Here is a 22273-nt window from a genome sequence, read left to right as displayed (position 1 = left end):
ATCTCCTACACTTCCGCACATAGCCAACAAACTAAGCACATTATGGTCATTGCCAATAGACCAATAACCACCTCAATCTGCACAACATGATGAAGTGGGCTCACCAGCAGATCTCACAAGCCATAACCTCAAGCATTTTTCTAATACCTACAAACATGACCTACCAGTTCCAGGTTCACACTTAATGATCAAGCATCAAAGTGGTCGGCCCACAAGCCCCCTTGTTGAACCAACATCATCACTTCAAATAGTCTGCGGGAAAGAGCCATACCTGTGTCACAGGGTGTTTGCTTGAGAACACTCTCATGCGGTCTTGGACAGCCCTTAACCTTCACCACTTACCCAAGTTAGCATAGATGGCCCTTCCACTCAAGGGAATGGATCGTGCTCAAGAGAGGTTGGGTTCACTCAACAAAAGGAAAGTGCGGAAAAGTAAAGCACGATAACGGATGGCAAAGGAAGTGTGTTTTCACAATTACTGGCTTCCTGATACAATGCCTCTACAAATTTATAAAACCTCAAGCTTTCTCTCACTAACCTATTTACAAGAGTGTGGGATGCCCATTATATAGAGGGCTCCCTTTTACAACTCCTTCGCCTCAAGGGGGGAAATTTTGAACACCAAGTGATCCGTATACTCCAACAGCTCTTTGGAGGAGCCTTTGATGCAATTTCCAAGCCTACAAACAGTTGGAGTACTGTTCTTGCCTGTTGGATAGTTGTGGGCGTGCTATTTGCATGTTGGTTACTCATTAGGGCGCACAGGCTGGCCTGTCTGGCATGCAGGCCGTGCTCAAGTTGGCCCACTTGGCTTGCCCAGGACTATTCTTGACAGCTGGTCAGCGGGTTCTGCTGGGTTCTTCTGGCCAACTCCTCGAGCATCAGCATGCTGCCCATCCTCTTGTGCCGTGCTTGATGGCCTCCTCAGCGCACCACCTTTGGGCTGATCAATAGGGGCGTGGCACACACCCATTCATTCGAGCAATGCCCGCATTGCTAGGGTATTGCCATGCCTTGCTTCACACCTCGCACGTCTCGTATGTCTTTTCCTCAGACTTCCCAATTGTGCGCACTCACTTCACGCAATGCTGTCTTGAAACTATCTCCACGCGCACCCTCTAGAGCTGTCTAGTTGCACTTCTGGCCTGGGCTTGTGGCACTCTACTGCCACTTGCATCTGACCCACTCTTCGGCTATGGCACCTTGCCACCACTATCTAATGATGAGAGAATTCTTGGCACTCTCATCCAGCATCAATCCCCTTAACCTTCTGAGCCTCTGGCTCCACCTTCCCTTGTGCATCTCTTTGGGCACACTCTCTCAAGAATGATCAGGCTGTACTCCAGGTCTCGAAATATGACACTTCTCGACCACCTCATCATGCCCATCCTCTATTGCTCGATGGATCCTTTCTCTGATGGCACCCAGCCCCAACACTCTCTTGGGCTCCTCATGCTATTGGCCACTACTCTCATTTTTTGACTCAGTCCTTTCTATGGCTGAGAACTTCTTTCTCACTAGGCAGTCCCTCACTTAGTGTGGACCTATACACCAGTGGCAAGTCATGGGCCTTTTCACATTGCCCCTTCCACAGGCAGCCCCGTCAATCTTGGCCTTGTGGTGTCTCGGCTTCTCTCCAGCCTCTTCTTTGTCAGATGAGGAGCTGCTGTCCTCTCTCATCACATTCACTCCACGATTCAAGAGGTTTAACGCACTCAAACTCAATCAATGATTCCGCTGCTGCCATTGCCTGACTCAAATTCTACACTGCTCAACGCTGCAACTCGATCTTTGCCCATGGTCTCAGCCCATCCAAGGAAAAGAATGCTTCCTTCTCACTGAAATCCAGTATCATCAGCATCAACTCCGAGAACTCCTTGCAATACTGCCTCACTCTACCTCTTTGCATGAGTCAGAGAAGCTTGCCTCGAGCCTCATCCTTCGCATGATCGGGCTTGAACTGCTGCCTTAGTTCCCTCACAAATTCGTCCCATGTGGTGATTACGCAATCTCTGTGCCTCACTCTATCACACATTCGACGTCCCACAAAAGAGCAATACCAGTCAAATAAAAAACAACGGTGTTTACCTTAGCATCCTCTATTATGCCGATCCCTTGGAAGTACTGCTCAATGGCCCACACGAAATTATCCATATCCGTGGCAGAGCAATTTCCCCCCAAGATCCCAACAACAAACTGGTGGTGATGGCTGCTCGACACGCAGCAAGCTCACTCTTGAGCTGTCTGAGCTCTTCCATCAAGGCTACTACCATGACCTGTGCCATCCCATCCACCACCTCATTCAAGGCACCTTGCATCTCTCCTCAGAGCTCCTTCCTCATGGAGTCTAGCCCTTCGATGCATCCCTCAGTCCTTGAACTTCTTCATTTCACCCACAACCAACTCGACCTTGGCTAGTTGTGCATCCATAGAGGACATCATCTCCCTCAAAGTAACATTTTTCCCTCAACCTCTACCTGCCCCACGAGCCTCTAATACCTCCAGGGTAGGATCTGGTTGTGATGATGACGCCGTCATTCTCTTCCGATCACTGAGCTCTCTCCTCTCACCACTCTGAAACCAGGTGTTAAGGGGTGTCTGCTTAAGAACACTCGTGCAGCCTTGGACAACCCTTGACCCTCACCACTACCCAAATTAGCCTAAATGGCCTTTCCATTGAAGGGAATGGATCACGCTCAAGAAAGGCTCACTCAACAAAGGAAAGTAAAGTGCAGAAAAGTAAAGCACAATAAAGGATGGCAAAGGAAGTGTGTATTCACAATTGCTAGCTTCCTAATACAATGTCTCTATAAATTTACAAAGCCTTAAGCTCTCTCTCAGTAGCCTAACCCATTTACAAAGGGCTAGGATGTCCTTTATATAGAGGGCTCCCCTTTTCAATAGCCCCTTGCCCTTGAGGGGGAAAATTTGAACCCCATGTTGTCCCCATACTCCAACAGCTCTTTAGAGGTGCCTCTGCTGTGTTTCCAAGCCTTTCAACCTGTTGGTATACTGTTCCTACCTGTTGGAACAATATTCAGGCCGTTTGAACAGTTTGGGTGGGCTAGCAATTCACTAGGGCATGCAGACTAGCCTATCTGGCTTGCAGGCTGTCTCACCTGGCCTACCCAAGACTTTTCCTGGCGCCTAGTCAATGGGTTCTGCTGGGTTCTCCTAGCCAACTCCCCGAGCATCAGCATGCTGTCCATCCTGAGCATGGCCTCCTCAGCACACCACCTCTGGGCTGATTGAAAGGGGCATGTCATCTACCCATACCTACTTCCTTAGCAATTGATCTACTACTTTCCTCCATCACACCATTATCTATACCATCATTCTTTGCTAGGATCACCCCAAGGTCTAGAGCATACTCCTCAATCTTCACTTATCCCTTCAACTAGGAACTTTCTATCCCATCAACTTCAATTTCAGGTCTCCTCTCTCCCATTACTACCACCGTTGTTGGTACCTCTCCTCAACACCTTAGACACCTGCACCATGTTAACTTCACCTACAATAAACTATTCCCTCTCCCAAATCACCACCACACAAACAACCTTGACCGCAATTCACCCAAGCAAGTTTTTTTCACTTTCCATGTACCTTTTACACTGCCACTGACCATTACCTAGTACTATATCAAATTCCATCCAATCCCCCTTTATCATAATAGATGAATACAACCACTTACCAAGCTAGATCCAAGCACTTGCCATGCTAATCTAATAGTAACACATTGAGCATATCCACCAAATCTCGAGTCACCTAACCCTCATGAGCCAATCAACGCACATACAAGCCTCAACTTTCAAAGAGCTCTGCTTAACTAAGAAAGTACAGTACACTCGAAAAAAATGACTGATTGACCAACAATGGACATCTCTACTCTACTTAAGGAGCTAGTTCATAGAGCCCACCCACTTCCAAACTTCCAAAGGGAAAGGAATGACAGCACAATGGATCCCTCAAAATTATTTCAAATCTTTATGCATCTTCTCAACACTTGCAATGCCAAAGTTGGTGGGTTTGATGAAGTGTGAAACAGGGCACAGTATTTCAAAGTGTGCATGGGAAAATTTACCTTGGAGTACTTATGTCGTCATATTTATAGGTAGAAGGTTCCCTTAGGTCATGTCCCATGAGATCCCTAGTAGACCCTCTACATAGTACTATGCAGACAAAACGGGTTATAGATCTCCCAGAAATGACCAATATGCCATTAGTTTATTGTTACAGGCGTATGTGAAGGAGATAAGGCCACAAGAATTATGATTTCAGACTTGGGCTCATCCTTCAACATGATATTATATTTGCCTAATGTGCCATTTAGAACCTAGAATATGTCACTCAATACTATTTAATTATGACCACGTTTTGAGATCCCCTATTAGTGAATAAGAAGAAATTTATTGCAAAACATAATTAGTTGTAAGGTAATTTCAAAATGCAGTACATAAACTGAAGAAATGGCATGCAATTTTTTTTATTTCTTAGGTGTAGGGTTTTATAAGCTTTCATTCCAATTAGAGAACACCTTTGTTCTTGAAGCATCCTCTCAAACTCCTTCTGTGAAGCATTAATCTACACATAATTATAGAGGAACAATTAATAAAAATGACAGTTTGCAAACAATACTTCAGGAAAAAGAGGTTAAACAAGGATAAGAATCTGTCATATCATCCATGTCATCTACAAACAATACTTCGATAAAAAAGGGCTACATCAAGGATAACAATGTGTCATAACATGGATGCTTATCTCTTAATTGAATGAAATCAGATAAATTGTACAGGCAATCATATTAACATCAAGCTGCACTTATCAATAGTAACCCTTTTTAACCCTTTTTAATCAGATAAATTCTTCTCTTTCTCCCCTGATTTCCTCTGTTCCTTCTTAAGTGCTTTTGTCTGGTTCTAATTTTCTTCTAAATTTTTATTTTCTATCTCTTTCCCTCGTTTTACATCAATTTGGTATTAGAGCTCTAAAATGGCTTTTACTATTCGTCTACCCTCTAGATCAATAAATTAAAAAAAAAATCCATCTAGGCTTGTTTATGGGGAAAAAAAAAAGAAGTTCAAAAATACAAAAGTGCCCAAACAACAAGAAAACTAGTTTGCCCCCATTGGCCATCCAATCACCAATATTTGTTGCCACTAGCTTCGCCAGTCTCTCATTGATAATCCCATTAAGTGAGATCACTGTTAGCCTCACCATGCATCAGAAAAGAATTAAGGAATAACAACCGAAACTTTGAAGCTAGATATATTGCTATCTGGCCGCTGAATAGAGGCACAACCACCTTTGTCACCAGCCACAAATTGTCTTGCAGGTGAAGTTTCATACACAAAAGCCATTGCACATGCTGGGTTAGGTTGTGGCCACTAAGGGTCAGGGACTCAACACGTTTCGCACACTAGACTGCACCACCAAATGCTATTTCACCAACCAATGTCATGTCAGCATCCACGTGTGCACCATGCAACGACACATCAACAATTTTTGGAACCTCCTTTGCTAATTTCGACCTTCAGATTCCAAATTTGAAGTCCAATTTGAAAGGCTCTCTCTTAATTTCGAAAGCAAATGAGTAGAGGTTCTCAAGTACTTTACTTTTGGTAAATTCTCCATTAGATTGACTATTATATATTTGATTTGCGAAGCTAGTAAATTAGCTTTTTCCAAATAAATTTGGCTGTCCTAATTTCTTTTTCAAAACATAAAAAAAATAGTTGTTATCTTTATATGCTGGCACCAAACCCCTCTGATCATAAGATGACATGTCATGAGCATTGAATTTGTTAGTCTTGCATACATGCATCATTGTAGTTTAAATTTCATATTATTTGTTGCAATTTTTTCCCCTTAGCATCTTGAAACTACTCATGTAACACCCCATACCTTGGTATAGTAGCCCATATGACCTTGTCAATAAGACGAAGGTCAATTGAAGCTAATTGAAATGCTAAAGAGTGGTGAAGGGTGATAGGAATATTTTGATATGTGAGAAAATAATATTAAAATAATAATGTTTTATTGAGGATGAGTTAGCGGAGTGAGAAGATGATTTGAAAGTAACCAGGACAAAGCAAGACACTTTGAAACCTAAGAAGAAAAGTGAAAAATTTCAAAATAAAATAATATTTTATTAAGAAAATAATATTAAAATAATTTTGATGCAAGAATGGGTTGCATCATGTGAGATATAGGTTAAGTCTAAGTGGGAGAGAAAAAAATAAAATTATTGGATATAATGATTAAAATAATATTTTATTCATTATATTATATTATATATATTATTTAAATAGTGAAAAATTTTGTAACATGTAAATGCAAATGAAGTGAAATTAATTAACCAAGTCAATGAGGTTGTATGAGAGAATGAAAAATTGCATCTGAGGTTATTATTACATGCAAATGATTGCATCCAAAAGTGTGACTTAAGTTGGGGACATGTGGGACTCCCACCATGTGAAAAACAAATGAGAATAAAACAAAAGGAATAAAAACAAAAAACAAGATGAGACAAAAGAGGAAGAAACATAATGCATGCAAGACAAGTGTATAAGCTGGTATATGCATGTGAATTATTTAGTAAAAAGAAGAATGAGAAAATCTTCTTTATATGACACATGGCGGCAAAGGTGAAAAAGAAAAAAAAGAGAAAGTGGTTGCATGTAAAGACATTGGCCAAAAAGGTGGCCAAATAAAATACAAAGGTAGAAGAACTCGCATGAAAATCTATTAGGTACAAAAAAGGCAAAATCAAATGGAAAATAAATTGAAGAATGGAAAAACATTAGCCAACATGGGAGGCCGATTGAATAAGGATAATAAATGAGGGTTTTTAACCTATGATGTGGATAGAAATTTGGTGCATGGCCAACATGAAATGCCCATGTCAATCTTTGCATCATGTTCAAACTATTGTTTCTATACTATTGATCATATACATGGCAGCAACTAAAAATCCCATTTCACCAATTAATTCTAAGCTTATATGCACCATTATTCACATTGAGCATGCTGCCACTAAGCACAATATCAACTGCCATTCACATGCACCAATATCAATTTAGATGCTAAACTTTCTCATTCACATTCTTAATCTCTTAAATCTTTCAAAATAATATTTATTCACAATAACTTTCAAAGCTTTCAACAAGCTATCTCCAAGACATCATTGTAATGTTGAGTTGCATGTTCTTACCTTGGTGATGGCTTAAATCCCTCATGCAACTTCAATATACTTTCAAAGCTTTAACACCCAAGCTGCCACAATAACTCATAAATAAATTCCCAAAGTTTTCTAGCAACTCATAGGATTTAAAATTCAAGATCACACTTACCCTTTTTCTTTCACACTTCAAATACATCACTCAACAATGGCTTGGTTGCATGCATGCAACTATATTCCTTCAAATCATGGTAATCTTTGCTGCCACAAAACATTTCCCATTGTTACCAACCCATTTTTAAAAAATATTCAAACTAAAACCACATCCTTACCTTGTTTCTCTTGAATCTTGAAACCAAGTTCTACATCTCCTTTAAAACTCCACTGTTCTATCTTTAACAATGAAGATTTCTTTGATGATCAAATGTCAAAAACCCAACAAGGAGGAGGGAAGAAACCTCATGGTTTTCTTTAGTTTTCTACAAAACCGAGCTCCCTCTTGATTTTTCTTCTTTCCTCTCTATTTTTTTCCTCTTTTGGGTGGAGCTTACAAGAACTAAATTCTCCTACTTCTTATTTCTCAATGGGCGGATTTGCCTAAGTCCTCCAAGCCCCATTCTCTTTTCTTTTTTCCTTTTTATTAATTATTCTACTTGTTTTTTTATTTGGCCTCCCTCTTAGACTAATCAAAACACATGCACTCTTATTCTTTTTATTTCATTGACCACCTCTAAGACCACTTACATTTCATGCACCAAATTTCCATCCACATCATTGGCTAAAAACCCTCCTTTGTTATTCTTATCCAACCGGACACCCAAGTTGGTCAATGTTCTTTCATTCTTCAATTTATTTTCCATTTGATTTTACCTTCTTTGCATCCAATAGATTTTCATGAAAGTTCTTCCACATTTGTATTTTATTTGACCACCCTTTTGGCCAATGTCTTTACATGCAACCATTGTTTTCTTTCTTTTCTTTACCTTTGCCGCCATGTGTCATGCATGGACGATTTTCCCATTATTCCTTTCACTAAATAATTCACATGCATATACCACCTTACACACTTGTCATGCATGCATTATATTTCTTCTTTTTTTGTCTCATCTTATCTTTTATCTTTATTCCTTTTGTCTTATTCCCATTTGATTTTCACATAGTGAGAGTCCCACGTTCCCCACTTAAGTTACACTTTTGCATGTAATAGTAAACTCACATGCATTTTTCCATTCTCCCACACAACCTCATTTACTTGGTTAATTAATTTCACTTCATTCACATTTTCATGTCGCCAAAAAATTTACTATTTAAATAATATAATATAATATAATATAATATAAAGAATAAAATATCATTCTACTCATTATCCAATTATTTTTTTTTTTTGTCTCTCCCATTCAGACTTAACCTGTGAGATTCCTGCATCAAAATTATTTTAATATTATTTTATTCTGAAATTTTTCACTTGTCTTCTCAGGTTCCAAAGTGTCTTACTTTGCCCCACTTCACTTCCAAATCACCTTTTAACTCCACTAACTCATACTCACTAAAATATTATTATTTTATTATTTTAATATTATTTTCTCACGTACAAAATATTTTATTCTAAAATATTCTTTTTACTGTTCACCACTGGTTAGCACTTGAATTAGCTTCAATTGACCTTCCTCTGATCAATAAGGTCATATGGGCTATTATACCAAGGTATGAGGTGTTACAACTCAAATTTCTGATGCCTTTGATTTAAAATCTTCTTCCCCAAAATGTTCTAGCCTCAATTTTACCTAAAGAAGAATAGATGGCTAAACTGCAAAAATGAAGTCTTAGAAGGTAAAATGGACTCTATGGAACATGCAATATCTATTATAAATCAAAAGATAAACAAATAGTAAAGAGATTGGATAAATGTAAGGTGGGGGAGGAGGTTGAACCCATAAAATTGACTGAAATGTGTGTACAGCTCTAAGATATGGTAAAGGTATTCCTCCCACTCCAGGAACAAACTTAGGGAATGGTTGAGTCCTTAGACAAGCTGTTAAAGTATAATTAAAGAACCCTAAGATCCTCCAAAGTCAAAGGGTGGTGAAGTTGATTTTGATGGAAAATTTGTAGATGTCCATCCAGTTCTAAGCATGCATATCATTCTAGTGAATCTTTTAGGACTGGTAAAGATTATGAAAGAGTCTTTGTTGAGTCAAGCAGTAGAAGAAGGCCATCCTCAATTAGAATTAGTTGAAAACTTCAAGGAAATGGCAAAGTTACCCAGCTTGCCACAAGTTCAATTGCTAGACTACAAAATTCCTACAAAGAAAAAGAGTGGTCTTGTGTGTGTCATCTTATAGGCATATATATGTTCAAAAAGTACTGCATGAAAACATGTGGAGGGCTTACGATTATGCTTCATCAATAAAACCTTCAAGGTGATAGAGAACAAGAGAAAAGTTTCTAGGTGCCACATGGACATGGTCCATTACATGGATGAGGTTCAAAGCGCCAAGGAAGACTTCAAGAGATGATTCCATGATTTCCAACATTGAGGACACAACCATTCTAAGAGGTAAAAATTTTTGTGTTTATATCTTGTTATTAGTTAGATATTTATTATCTTCATGTGATTAGGATTTATGTAGGGTAACTAAAATTTATTTATTGTTTCTTCATGATTTATCAATAAGGATGAGATATTTTCAACTAGTTGATATTATCAATTAATTTTATTATTTTTTGAGGGTATTAGCTCTATGTAAAGACTAAACTCTTTAGTTAAATTTTGTAATTTAAATTCTTTGAAATTCCTTAAAGTAAAAGGAGTTTCCCAAGAAAACTCTTATTTTCACTTTCTTCCTATTTATTTGTTATAAATTAGAAGCACTCCAAGATGGTATCATAAAATTAACAAATTAATGAGCAACTATTCCCCGTCCATCATGGATGATAGTTTTGGTTTAGTATTGCTAACCTATTTCACAAGGAAGAAACAAGGACAAAGTAACTAGTTAACAAGTACATGAATAATGCTCATGATAAGATAAATTAGGTTTTCTAAGAGCCACAGCTGATAAATAAGTTTAATACAGATATCCATTTTGTGTGGAATACATAATGCAGCATGTGATTCAATTAATATGCCTCACCTCAGAAACCAATGCCTTGGAGCTCCAAATAAAGGCTCCCTGAATATAACCATCTATATAAATAAGTCCAACGCACAAAGAATAATTTAACAGACCATAATCAAACCATTGCCAAATATAAGAGAAGGTAACTATCACTATTTTTCAATTGTTTAAGATAGAAAGTGAAACTTATGGCTTATGATAATCACATGTTGGGTCACCACAAAGCAAATTGAAAAAAGCAAATAGTTAAGTGGCAGCCTTTTAATTGCTAAAAGAGGCAGAATAGCAAGATATTTCTAAATAGCTAATAGTTAAGTGGCACTTTTCTAACTACAAAAAGTCATAGTTCTAGGAATTTTCTACTTATAAGTAGCATCTACCATCATGAAAAAACTGGGATACCGAAATTGATTAAAGTGAAAACTTTCTTTCGTGGAAAATAAAAATTAAAAGAAGAAACTTGCAAGTTGCAATAAAATTTGTGTAAAACTAAGCTCAATAACTAACATGGAAATAAGTAATGAAGTTTGGCTATAAAAATTTGCATCAATTGAAAAATGGTATAGAAAGTTAGAGGAGTTGGAAAAAGAGTTAACAAATGTCAGGCATATGAAAGAAGGTTATAATCTCAATCGAATAGCAAAATTGATTAAAGTGAAAACTTTCTTTTGTGGAAAATAAAAATTAAAGGAAGAAACTTGCAAGTTGCAATAAAATTTGTGTAAAACAAAGCTCAACAACTAACATGGAAATAGGTAATGAAGTTTGGCCATAAAAATTTGCATCAATTGAAAAATGGAATAAAAAGTTAGAGGAGTTGGAAAAAGAGTTAACAAATGTCAGGCATATGGAAGAAGGTTATAATCTCAATCAAATAGCAAAGTGGTGGAAAGAAAAGAATTAAAGAGTTTGGTGACCACAGAAATGGAGAAAAGCACATTATATGTATGTGTAAGATTTGTGGTCCTGACAAACTCGCATTTTTATATGTTTCTTTTAAATGTTGAAAGTCTCATATCGTCTTTTTGGTACACTGAAAGTCCATATTTCAACTTATGTTTATCATTGCACTGATGAGAGTTGCAAATGTCACTCTCTTACTATTCTGTTTTCAATACTTTGCCAGATATTCTGCAAACAATAACAAGTACTATAACATATGCATAAAATAGAATACACTTGTGAATAACTTCTGTTGTTATAATACTAAGAATGTTCTTACTTTTCTATTTATCTTCACTCTCTCCTATTGTTTAGTGCATGTAAACACATTAGCAAGGGTTTTCTATACAAGGGCAAAGCGTAAAGACTGGGAATTTCTTTTTTTCAGAACTTCAAATGTACTACACTTTCGATCACTATATTTAGAATTTTATTAGAGATGCATTGAAATCCCTTCCCAAGGAAATCCTATGCTCCAAAATGTAGATGATTTTTTATTAACTATTAATTTACTAATTTACATCTATTCCTTAGCACGTCTTATCAGAATTAGATCTTGGATTTAGTTTAACCTCACAACGAGAAGGAAGGTTCTTTGGTTAAGTCCAATTTACGGGACGTTGTAAAGAGTTAGACCTTGTGGCTAAATATGAAGTTAGTTAAATAATTTCCTTCCCATCTTTCCCATGTTCCTTGCTTAACCATTTCCCTTTTCCTCTAATTTCCTTCTACCAATTATCAACTACAGTGCTATTCAAGAATAAGCAGACATCTTGGTGGCAATAACCACTCACTTTTGAAATTAAAAGATCACTGTGTTTCTCCACCTTGGTTAGTCATTCCTTATACAAAATTCTGGATTCACCACTAAGGATAGGGAGAGTGCCACGAAGATAGGTAGCAAAGTGAATGAGAGGTCAAGCCAAAGCAAGAGGGCCTTGATAGTGAGAAAAGGAGGGAGGAGTGAAGGAAAGAGAGGGGGAAAGGGAACAAGGCAAGTTGCCATCGTGTTGGATCTGGTCTTTGGCAACCATATCAACAGCCAACAATGACTCTGGAAAGGAGGCTAGGTAAGCAAAAAGAGATAGAGCAGGGAAGAAAAAAAAAGGAAAATGGAAACATAGGAAATAAAAGGAGTTTTTTTTTTAAAAAAAAAAGTTAAACAATAAATTAGATTAAAAAAAACGCTTGATTATTTATTTTTACAACTTAATCTAATTTTCCTTTTCTTCCTACTCACTTTATTTTTATTTTCTGTTACTCTAATATTTTATAGTAATAGTTATAATCTTGGTATTTTTCAAATAATATGTTTCTTCATCAATAAAAATAATTCTAACATAATTAACTCATCATTATTGCAAATAGGTTTGGCATTTTGATTTTGCAGTGAGAAATAAGTAATAATGAAGGATATGATATAGTTAATTAAATAATACTTACATAATTTTTAAGAAAAAAAGATTCGATAAATAAATACTAAAAACATTTTGTATCAATTAACATGATAATAAAAAATTTAAAACGTACTCCCTTTTTTCCAAATAGATTGTCCACCTTTATCCATAGATACCTATCCCAAAATTGTGTTCATTTTCTTGCTTTAAACACCTACAACTCTTAACTTTTCCCATATTTTATATGATTGTGATGAATTAATTTGTATTTTACAAGGTAAAAGAAAACAATTGATGCTTTGTAACTTGGGGCTTGTTATTAAAATTCAAATACTTAATAATTTTAATGAAGACAATAATGAGAGATATTACAAATAGCACTAATTATAATTAATTGTAGGATAAAACCCCCTTAAGGTTTCACCCTAATTCATTTTTGGTCCATTAGTATTGAAAATGGACATTCCGTCCCAAAACCATAACACCGTTAACGAATTTTATAAAATGACCAAAATGCCAATGACACTTTATTCTTTCCATTTCCTTCACGTGATTAAAGTAATCTTTTCATTATTGTCTTCAAAATATTCAAAAAGTCAATATTTTAGAATAATTACCTTTATTAATTTTTATTATAATTGTAATATTCTTCAATTTACCATTATTCCTGTTTTTTTTCATAAACAGTTTCTTTTTTTATAAAATAAGTGATGCAACATGAAGCAAAAGCACCATTTTAGTACAATTAGGGTAGAAGCGTACAAAAGCTAAACAATATAAAATATGACATATATAACCAAATAAAACTTTGATCTATAAATATATTATATTGAATATTTTATAATAAAATTATAATATATAAGTCTTTCAAAAAAAACATTATAATATATAAGTATAGTGAAAATGGAAAAATATTTACAATTTTTGTATAATATAATAAGCATTATATAAATTCTTTCTGAATTAAAATATTATATTATTTTCAAATTATATTTTAGTAATATTCAAAATTATACTAAATCAAATCATAAATATACAAATAAATTATATCAATTCAAATTAAACATATAATGTCTAAGATATATGCTTACAACAATATTTTAACTTTTAATATAAAATCATAGAAAAAGTAGATATATAAAGAAATAATGTATTCAATATAACATAATATTACAATAACATAATAAAAAAACTCAAAATATAAAAAACTAATAGATATGACTCTTATATTTTATGAATGCCATTTTATTATATTTAAAAAAATATCATATTATAATATTTTCATAATTAAAGTATTAAACTACATGTTATAAAGATATTAATAAATTAAATATTACATTAATTATACAACATAGTATTCCCAACAATATGTCATGCTGTTAGGTCATAGCAATTAAAATATATAAGATAATTTTAAATACTTTTCAATAAGATATTATTATATCTCTTAAAATGTTGTCTATAAATCTAATCTTGTTTTTCTTGTTATATTTAAACATTATATTACATATACAAACATTTTAATGTTTAACTTATTATTATTACTTAGTCATTTTGCAATTTAGGGTCCGTTTGTTTTGAAGCAAAATATTTTCCGAAAACCATTTTCAGGAGTTAATACTTGTTTGGAAGATAGAAAATTAATTCCAGATGTAAAACATTTTACAAGTCAACAGGAACATTTTATTATAAATGAAATCTTTAAGTGAAAACATTTTAAGTTTAAACATTAAAAACATTTTAAAATTTCTTTTAACTTAAAGTATTAATATTTAAATTATTTAACACAATTAAAATAAAAAAATATTTTTTTTAATAAAATCATTCAATGCAATAAAATTTTTATTATAAATTAAATAAATCTTACTAATAATTATAATAAAAAATATTTCAATGATCTTCATTTGATGAATATACATTTATAAGTATAGGTTTAAATCTTACAAATAATTATAATAAAAAATATTTCAATGATCGTCATTTAATGAATACATATTTATAAGTATAGGTTTTCGATGCCTTACACAATTGATTAATATTTATATTTTTATAGTGTTATGGTAAAAAAGTGATATGATGAAAATTTTTTGAAAATTAGAGTTTATTTTCATTAAATAAAATATTCAGATCTGAGCATGCTTAACTGGCATCTATAAACACCCATTAACTGGATCCAAACCCATTAATCGGATCCAAACAACTTAATTGCTGTAAAATATTTTTCATCAAAGGAAGATGATTTACTCAAGGAAAACATTGCGGTTCTATAGTACTACTAACAATAAGGGAGCAAAAATGATCTACACCCACATGCATGCAGAAGACGTGTGAGGCAATTAGTAGGATTTACTACCAAGTTGACAGGTCATGCATCCATCTAGCTTCCACTATTTCAATCTTATGGGTCAACAACAATGGTTAACACATACCTCAAAGCCTATTACCCAACAAATATGATTTCACAAATTATAAAAAAATCAGACTAAGGTAAAAGGCAAGGATCTAATCATTGTTTGAAACCTAATGATTGAGGATTAGATAACGGAATTGACAGAGAAATTCATTAACCTAGAAAGGATAGAAGAATTGATAAAGGAAGATCATACTGAGAAATAGAATAATTCAAAAATAAAAAACACAAACGTGGGAGACTGCAAGCCCACACATTTAATGAGGAAGTCCAAAAAGACCAAACCCATGCCTAGAAGCCTCCAAACTCAAGCAATCCACATGTCAACTAGAAGCATCCAAACTCAACCAACCCACATGTCAATCAACTGTAGCTCTACACGGTACAAAATTATCACTCCACATGATGCAAAGATAAGGGATTGGCTTCCTTTTATATATAGTTATAGATACGTGGTTAAATATTTTGGAAAATATTATTAGTAATTTTACCCATTTTCATATCTATTCTTTATTTTGATCCCAATTAGTGAATCAAATGACACCACTGCTTACTCCGCTAGTGATGGCAGAAAATATTTTCCACAGGATGATCCAAACGATAAATGTTTTCGATAGTTTATCCAAACAATGGAAAACATTAAATTTTCCTATAAAATATTTTACACTAAAAAAATTTTTCCTCAACAAGTTATTTTTTGGTTACCAAATGAAGCCTTCTTGTAAAATATTTTAGACAAAAAATTTTCCCCCAGCAAATCATTTTCCGGTTACCAAATAGTTATGTATTGTTTAAAGGAAACATACATAACAAAACTTTTCATAGATAACATAACATAATAAAATATCACACCAATATTTATAGTATTCTATAATCACGGGGATTATTTATTATTTAATTGTTAATATACTATTTCTATATTGAATTTAATTATTTTTCAACAACGTTATTCTATTTTTCAAAATCACATACCAAACATATTTTCTATTTTCAATTATTGGAAAACAAAAAAAAAAGAAAAGAAAAACTAAACTAATCACAAAACCTATAGGAAACCTCAACAGATGAACCTTAAATTATCTGTCTACCTCAAATTAAAACCCAATTGCTATCCCTTACTCTATTACTCATAAGACCCCAATTTCTATCCCTTACTCTATTACTCCTAAGACCCAAAGAGTGTTTCCCACGATAGATTTAGGAAGATCCTTGCTTCCAACTAACCATTTATGTTTGCTTTAAATTCTTCAACGGTTAAAATGTTGTTAGACCTCAAAAAACAATAAATATACTTTCTAAAACTCTTCTGTGAAAACTTATACATCTAAAACACTAGCTTAAATAAATTTTCAATATCCCTACAAGTAAGAATGGAAAAGTGAAATATATACGACATGATTTTAGTACGTGATGTAGCCAACAAGGATCAAGACAATCAGGCAGCCATTTGATTTTTATAACAATAATTTTCTTACTTTGAGCAAGTATTTTGGTTTTCCCACCTATGTGCTTTATTGACTAATGAACCCTTTTTTTTTCTAATACTTCATGCTAAATGATAAATGAGGATAAAGGATTCTTTTTACATCACTTCATCATAAAGGATACCAAAGGAGATGAACTCCAACTATTATTAAGAGCACCTCCTTATTTATCACAAAGTAAGCATCCTCCTAATAGTTCCTACATATAAAATTTAATATCTGGCCAAAAGAATGGTGGACGAATGCTCGTACACATAGGGTTATAATATCTAACTTGAAGGATAGTGAAAAAAGATGTCCTTTGATATTCACTGGTCAATGTGATTCATCTTTTTTGGTGTGACTCTAAAGAACCCTAGCTGTGAACTAGTATGATGTGCCATACTACTTGAGTGACTCCATAAGGTCCTGTAATCTCTCCAAAGTTATTGTAATTGCTACAGTTTGGTCATACTTCAATTTCCTTTACCTACTGTGCTACTCAATTGTCGAGTTTACTGTCACAAGTCAAGTGGCCGTAACTTAGTTAATGAAATTATATACTCAAAAACATTATAAGGCATCCTAACTATTAAGCAGAATTCAAAATTTATCCGCTAAGACAATATGAGCACAATAGTAGAAATTAGCATCAGACGATTATAGCCTGGCAGAATGTCATGATCACTACAATAGAATAATTTCCTGATCAGAAGGCAAATGCTTACCGCTCCATATGCCGCTTGCTGCTGACAATGATCAGAAGTCACAACCCAAACTTTGGGGCATCCATCCTCCTTCAGGGCTACAACCTGTTATACATATGAGATGCCATGCTAGAAATCAATAACAACGACAAGATATATTACTTCGGATTATACACAAAGATGTATACTGAAGGTGTCAAGCAAAACAGTTTGAAAAACATATGCTGTAGAAAATAACTTACAAAGCTGACTAGGCTGACTCTGCTAAACGCAAAACTGAAACTGTCCCCTAATATTGAGCTATTCAATGCAGAAAGTCTATCAGAGGGGCAGCATCTTTATTTAATATGAGACTTCTCAGATACTCCCCAACATATTCCAAAGCATACATACATAATACTCCTGAACACATTTTAACCAAGGAGGCTTCAAATATTAAGATGTGGTGGTCTTTTATATAGTTTAAGGAAACACCTAAGAGGATATGCTGCATGTCCAACCACTTTTGGTGATACTTGTACAATCCCTTCATGATATATATTGCAGTTTCTTGAGCAAAACAAAAACATGGTTTTATAGCCTTTTTTTTTTGGCCAAGAACATAATTTTATAGTTTAAAATAACTTATCATCAAACAAGAAGGCAAAGTAAAACTATCTCCATAATGTGAAGGGAAAAAAAACACAATGAGGCATATTGAAATCCAATCCTTCTATATATAAAACTAAAGATGCTACATTAATAGTAAAGGAACAATTCAACATTCTCAGCTTGCTGTCATCTCTTACCTCCTTTTCAATCCATGCATCAGCACAAGATTCTCCTGAGTAAACTACATCAACACTGAAAATTGTAAATTATTAACATCACACATTAAATTTGAATTTTATCAACAGCAAGGAAATTCATTTATATAAATAAGTGACTTTTGAATATAAAGTATTTAAGACCATGCTAGCATTAAAAGGGATGTTATGTGCATACTATGACTCGTTATGGAAGTTTCATGCAGTTGACTACTATCAATATCAAGCATTTGACTCTTCATATTACCTTTTTCTTTTTTGCTAAACTTAACTTCTGCAAAAGATACATTGTCCTACGTTCTAAGCATTTCATGCAAAAGATATAGAAACCACTAACATATCACATGCACATTAAATTGAATCATAGGCCATACCCAATGCCTGACTTGTCATACTAACACAAATACAGAGGAAAAAGATTAGCATAACCAATAGTAGAAATATATAACTGCTAACTGATCAATGACTGAATGTCAAATTCCTTCAGTTAAATGGCTGAGTAACACCTCTATCACATGAGTGACTGCAAGTTCAAGTTTTTGAGTCGTCTCAATATCTCTTTTAAATAAAAAACAAGAAAAAGGTGGAGTTATGCATACAATTTCAGCTTTAAGGTGGAGTAAGTGGAGTAATGAATTCTTGTACAGCCACCAAATTAAAATGAAATACAGGTAGACCCAAGACATGATGTAAAGCATCTGACATGCCAATGTTCGAATAGGATTAGTATAGGACAAATTGTACAATAAATTAAAAAAATATTTTGCTAGGAGTCTGAAGTAAACCAGAAGGAAAGGTAAACTAACCAAGGATAAACTTAAAAAGTTAGTAAGCATGCAGCATTGTGGATTTAGCAACAAAGTAATTCATCATCATTCAAGCATGGAGTTTTCAGCAAGATCAAATAAGTAGAAAACAATATATGTTGGCCTAATTTTAAAAAAAACCAGAATGAAGTTTTCCAGTAGAAACAAGCAAGTAAATCATTGCAATTATAATGGTTCAAATAATAGCTCACCTAGCTCTGTCAATAAATAACAATTCATCCATATGTAAGGGGAAGATTCACTGGTTTATCAAAACCAGACCTGGCAATTTGTGTTGTTGTGTCATAATCATGTCGTGTTTAAGTAGAGTATTAACAGTTATATGGGTAAACGCAAACACGAGATGATTAATTAACCGGGTCAAAATTCTAAACAAGTACACAGATATGTTTATTACACATGTTACACAACATGACATGATTAACATGATTGTTGAACATGAATATGACATGTAAAACCCATTTAAACACGATTAACCTGTTTAAATAAATATCAAAAATGGATTAAACAGGTCATATTACAGGAATTGACACAATAACATGACTAATTAAATGGGCTAAACATGTCAAGTTAAGCGGGTTTAACCCATTTAAGACACGAAATGGCCAAGCCTTACACATGTCAACACATTTAAAACACAAAATATGGTAACCCTAAATCAAAACTTGCTTAACTCCATATCGTTCTCATGTAGTGTTAACAGGTCTTGTCCAAAATTGTCAAGTCTAGTCAAAACAAGCAAGTTTAAGCATAAATAATATATACATATATATATATTCTTGGTCATGAACATAAAGAATAAAAAAAGATGGAAATTAATTTAGACAATAACAGAATCAGAATTATACAGTACCCAGAAAAATTTTCCTTGTGTGTAGGAAGTCCAGACATCATGGCATCAAACACAACAACAACTTTAACCTCTGAAAATATTTCAGAAATAACAGAGTTAGGACATTAAATCAGAAAACAACAATGGATACACAAAAACATCTTACATTAATCAAGTAACTCTATATTCAGATCCAAGGTTCAGTTTCAATTCTAACAAACTTGATTAACTCCTTAATAAGTTATAAGGTACTGAAGCACAAAGGTGAGATCATTACCATTTTCTAATTGGTGCATATATTAACTTTTGCTACATGTTTAGATAGTTTTTTTTTTTTTTAAATTATACGTGTTTAGATAGTTAAGCATCATGATCATGCAGAGAATTCCAAGGGGTAATAAGAAGTAGAACATATACAAAATATTTATAAGCATTCCACTCAGGCCTGCCCAAAGGTTTTATAGGAAACTGATACAACCATAACTTCAGACAAGTAACGGAAGATGCAAAGTACAAACCTCTTAGCATACTAAAATTTACAAGCTCATCTATTAGTTTTTGGCGTGCAATGTCAAGCCTTCCTTTCATAAAATGCTTCTTCAGCTTCATCCAATAGCCACATACATTGTAACCATCAACGAGCAAGACAGGGACTGCATCATCTAAACCCTGGTTGGTACTGTAAAAACTTTTAGCACCAAGAAGCTGAAAAGTGGATTGATTCAAAAATGACCATAGAAAGAAACCAAGACAGTGCTTACTAATAAAGAGTTGTTGTAGGATCACGATAAAGTTCTGTATCATCTGAAAGGTCCTCCTTTTGCATCTTCTTTCTCCTGTAACTAGTAGCAGGCTTAGGTGCACTAGATTTCCTCTTTTGATATTCCTACGAGATTTTTCTCAGATAAGATAAAATGATACAGAATAAATAGCATTTTACATATCTTAGAAGCAAACCAATAACATACCTTCCACAACTTTAAAAACTGCAAGTTCTGCTTGACATTGGATGTGATTCTTGGAGCAGCTGATTCAGGACCCTATCAATGGTAAGCTTGTCAGAGGCAGTCTAAAATGGAGGGCAATGGTCCAAAGCAACGTAAAGAAATAAAATAATCTTAATAATTTGGAGTAAAATTCACCATATTTATTTAGCTCAAATAGTGGACGCCTTGATTTACTCAAAACTTTTTTTCCCAAATTGTTCTGCTAGGTAAGACTTAACAGTTGCTTGAATTAGTTGATATACAATGAGAGAAGTATCTCTCTCTCCATCCAAGCCCGCGTAATTTATTAAATTCTGTATATGATATGGGTATTGTGCAATCAAAATTGGTGGTATATAATTTGATAGTTCTGTGCTCTCGATGCACCAATACTAACAAACAAGCGAGTTCAAAGGAGAAAAAGCGTGGTGAAAAGTGATTCACGTATCCTGGCTCAATTTAGAAGGAGGTGTATTTGCCTATGATTTGTTTGGCCACCCTAGTGATGGTAAACGAAACCCATTAATCCAAAGAGAGAGCAGAAAAGGAATAGCACTGGAAATTAGAGCTGAAACAAAGAGAGAGAACAAAGGAACCATAGGAGTAAATGGAAAACCTTATCCGGAGGAGGAGAAGGGGACTTATTGCTTTTGCCCATGAGGATGACAGTCGTGCGCTTACAGTTTGCGGAGGAGTAGCAACAATGTGGTAGCGTGATGCTTCTCATCTCCAAAGGGAGACCATAAATGACCCAGTAGCTGATTAGCTCCGTTTCCTTTCTCATTTCAGCTTTTGTAGTCACTGAGTGAAAGCTAGCAACTTGCAGATTGATTTGCAAACGGGCGGTGTTGGCGGGTTCGGATCGGTCCGTTTCGGTTTCAGTCATTTTAAGGTCGCGCTCATTTCCACTGTAGATTTATTTTAGCTCGTATAAATCGAATATTAAGAATTAATTAATAAAGTTTAAATATGAAATTATGATAAAAATCTATAATCTATACTAGGAAGGTCTAAAGGAGCTCATATGTTAAGCCACGTTTTTGCTTTAAGTTAGTCCACGTTTTTTATTCCGATGCGTGCCACATTAATTGTGATTTGCACGGGGTTTAGGGCTGTTGGGCTTAATTGAATTTGGAGAGAATTTTAAGCTTTGGCCTGTTGGCTGAAAGGGACTATGAAAGGCTTGTTGGACTAAAAGGAAATACGAAGGGTTTATCATGAGGGGTAGGGCTAAAAGGAAAAATGAGCAATTTATGAAAAGGATCATGCATGTTTCCGTTAGTTTTAGGGAGAGAGGATGCTTTTATTGTTAAACTTATCGATTTTTCGAGTGAATTTATCAGTTCCATTATATCCTTTCAACATGCCTATTAATGTTGAAGCTCATGAAAAGAGCTTTCGACTGCCTTTGATTGTACAATAGGCTACGTGTGTGGCTGAAATGAGTTTTCTTGTTTTATTTTTGCTGTTCGATGTAGAACTATCTTTTCCAAGTCTTTCACCCATTGTTTGCCTCTATTGTATTTTTTGCTTTTTTTTTAATTTCTTGCATTGATTTTTTTCTTCATTTTACCTTGCTTTTTTCTTCCATTGTTTTATCCTTTCAG

The 22273-nt window shown here is 34.4% G+C and overlaps 1 protein-coding gene across 5 annotated transcripts in view; it reads right to left on the bottom strand.

Annotated features, from left to right (window-relative positions):
• LOC18595646 (uncharacterized protein YacP) overlaps positions 1–21542 on the bottom strand; it is a 28796-nt gene extending 7254 nt beyond the window's left edge. For all 5 annotated transcript variants that reach the window (XM_018123426.1, XM_007023699.2, XM_007023701.2 and 2 more), the window contains exons 1-9: positions 21283–21542; positions 20649–20720; positions 20442–20566; positions 20199–20359; positions 19702–19771; positions 18004–18058; positions 17237–17320; positions 10312–10350; positions 4535–4581 (exon numbers count right to left, since the gene is read on the bottom strand). In XM_018123426.1, the coding sequence (XP_017978915.1) occupies positions 4535–4581; positions 10312–10350; positions 17237–17320; positions 18004–18058; positions 19702–19771; positions 20199–20359; positions 20442–20566; positions 20649–20720; positions 21283–21450 (821 nt within the window). In that variant the 5' untranslated portion in view covers positions 21451–21542. The remainder of the gene's footprint in view (positions 1–4534; positions 4582–10311; positions 10351–17236; positions 17321–18003; positions 18059–19701; positions 19772–20198; positions 20360–20441; positions 20567–20648; positions 20721–21282) is intronic.

Source organism: Theobroma cacao, chromosome 6 (genome assembly GCF_000208745.1).
Source record: "Theobroma cacao cultivar B97-61/B2 chromosome 6, Criollo_cocoa_genome_V2, whole genome shotgun sequence".
NCBI lineage: Eukaryota > Viridiplantae > Streptophyta > Magnoliopsida > Malvales > Malvaceae > Theobroma > Theobroma cacao.
The sequence above is the reverse complement of the archived record's forward strand: the minus strand, read 5'-3'. Positions and strand labels throughout refer to the sequence as shown.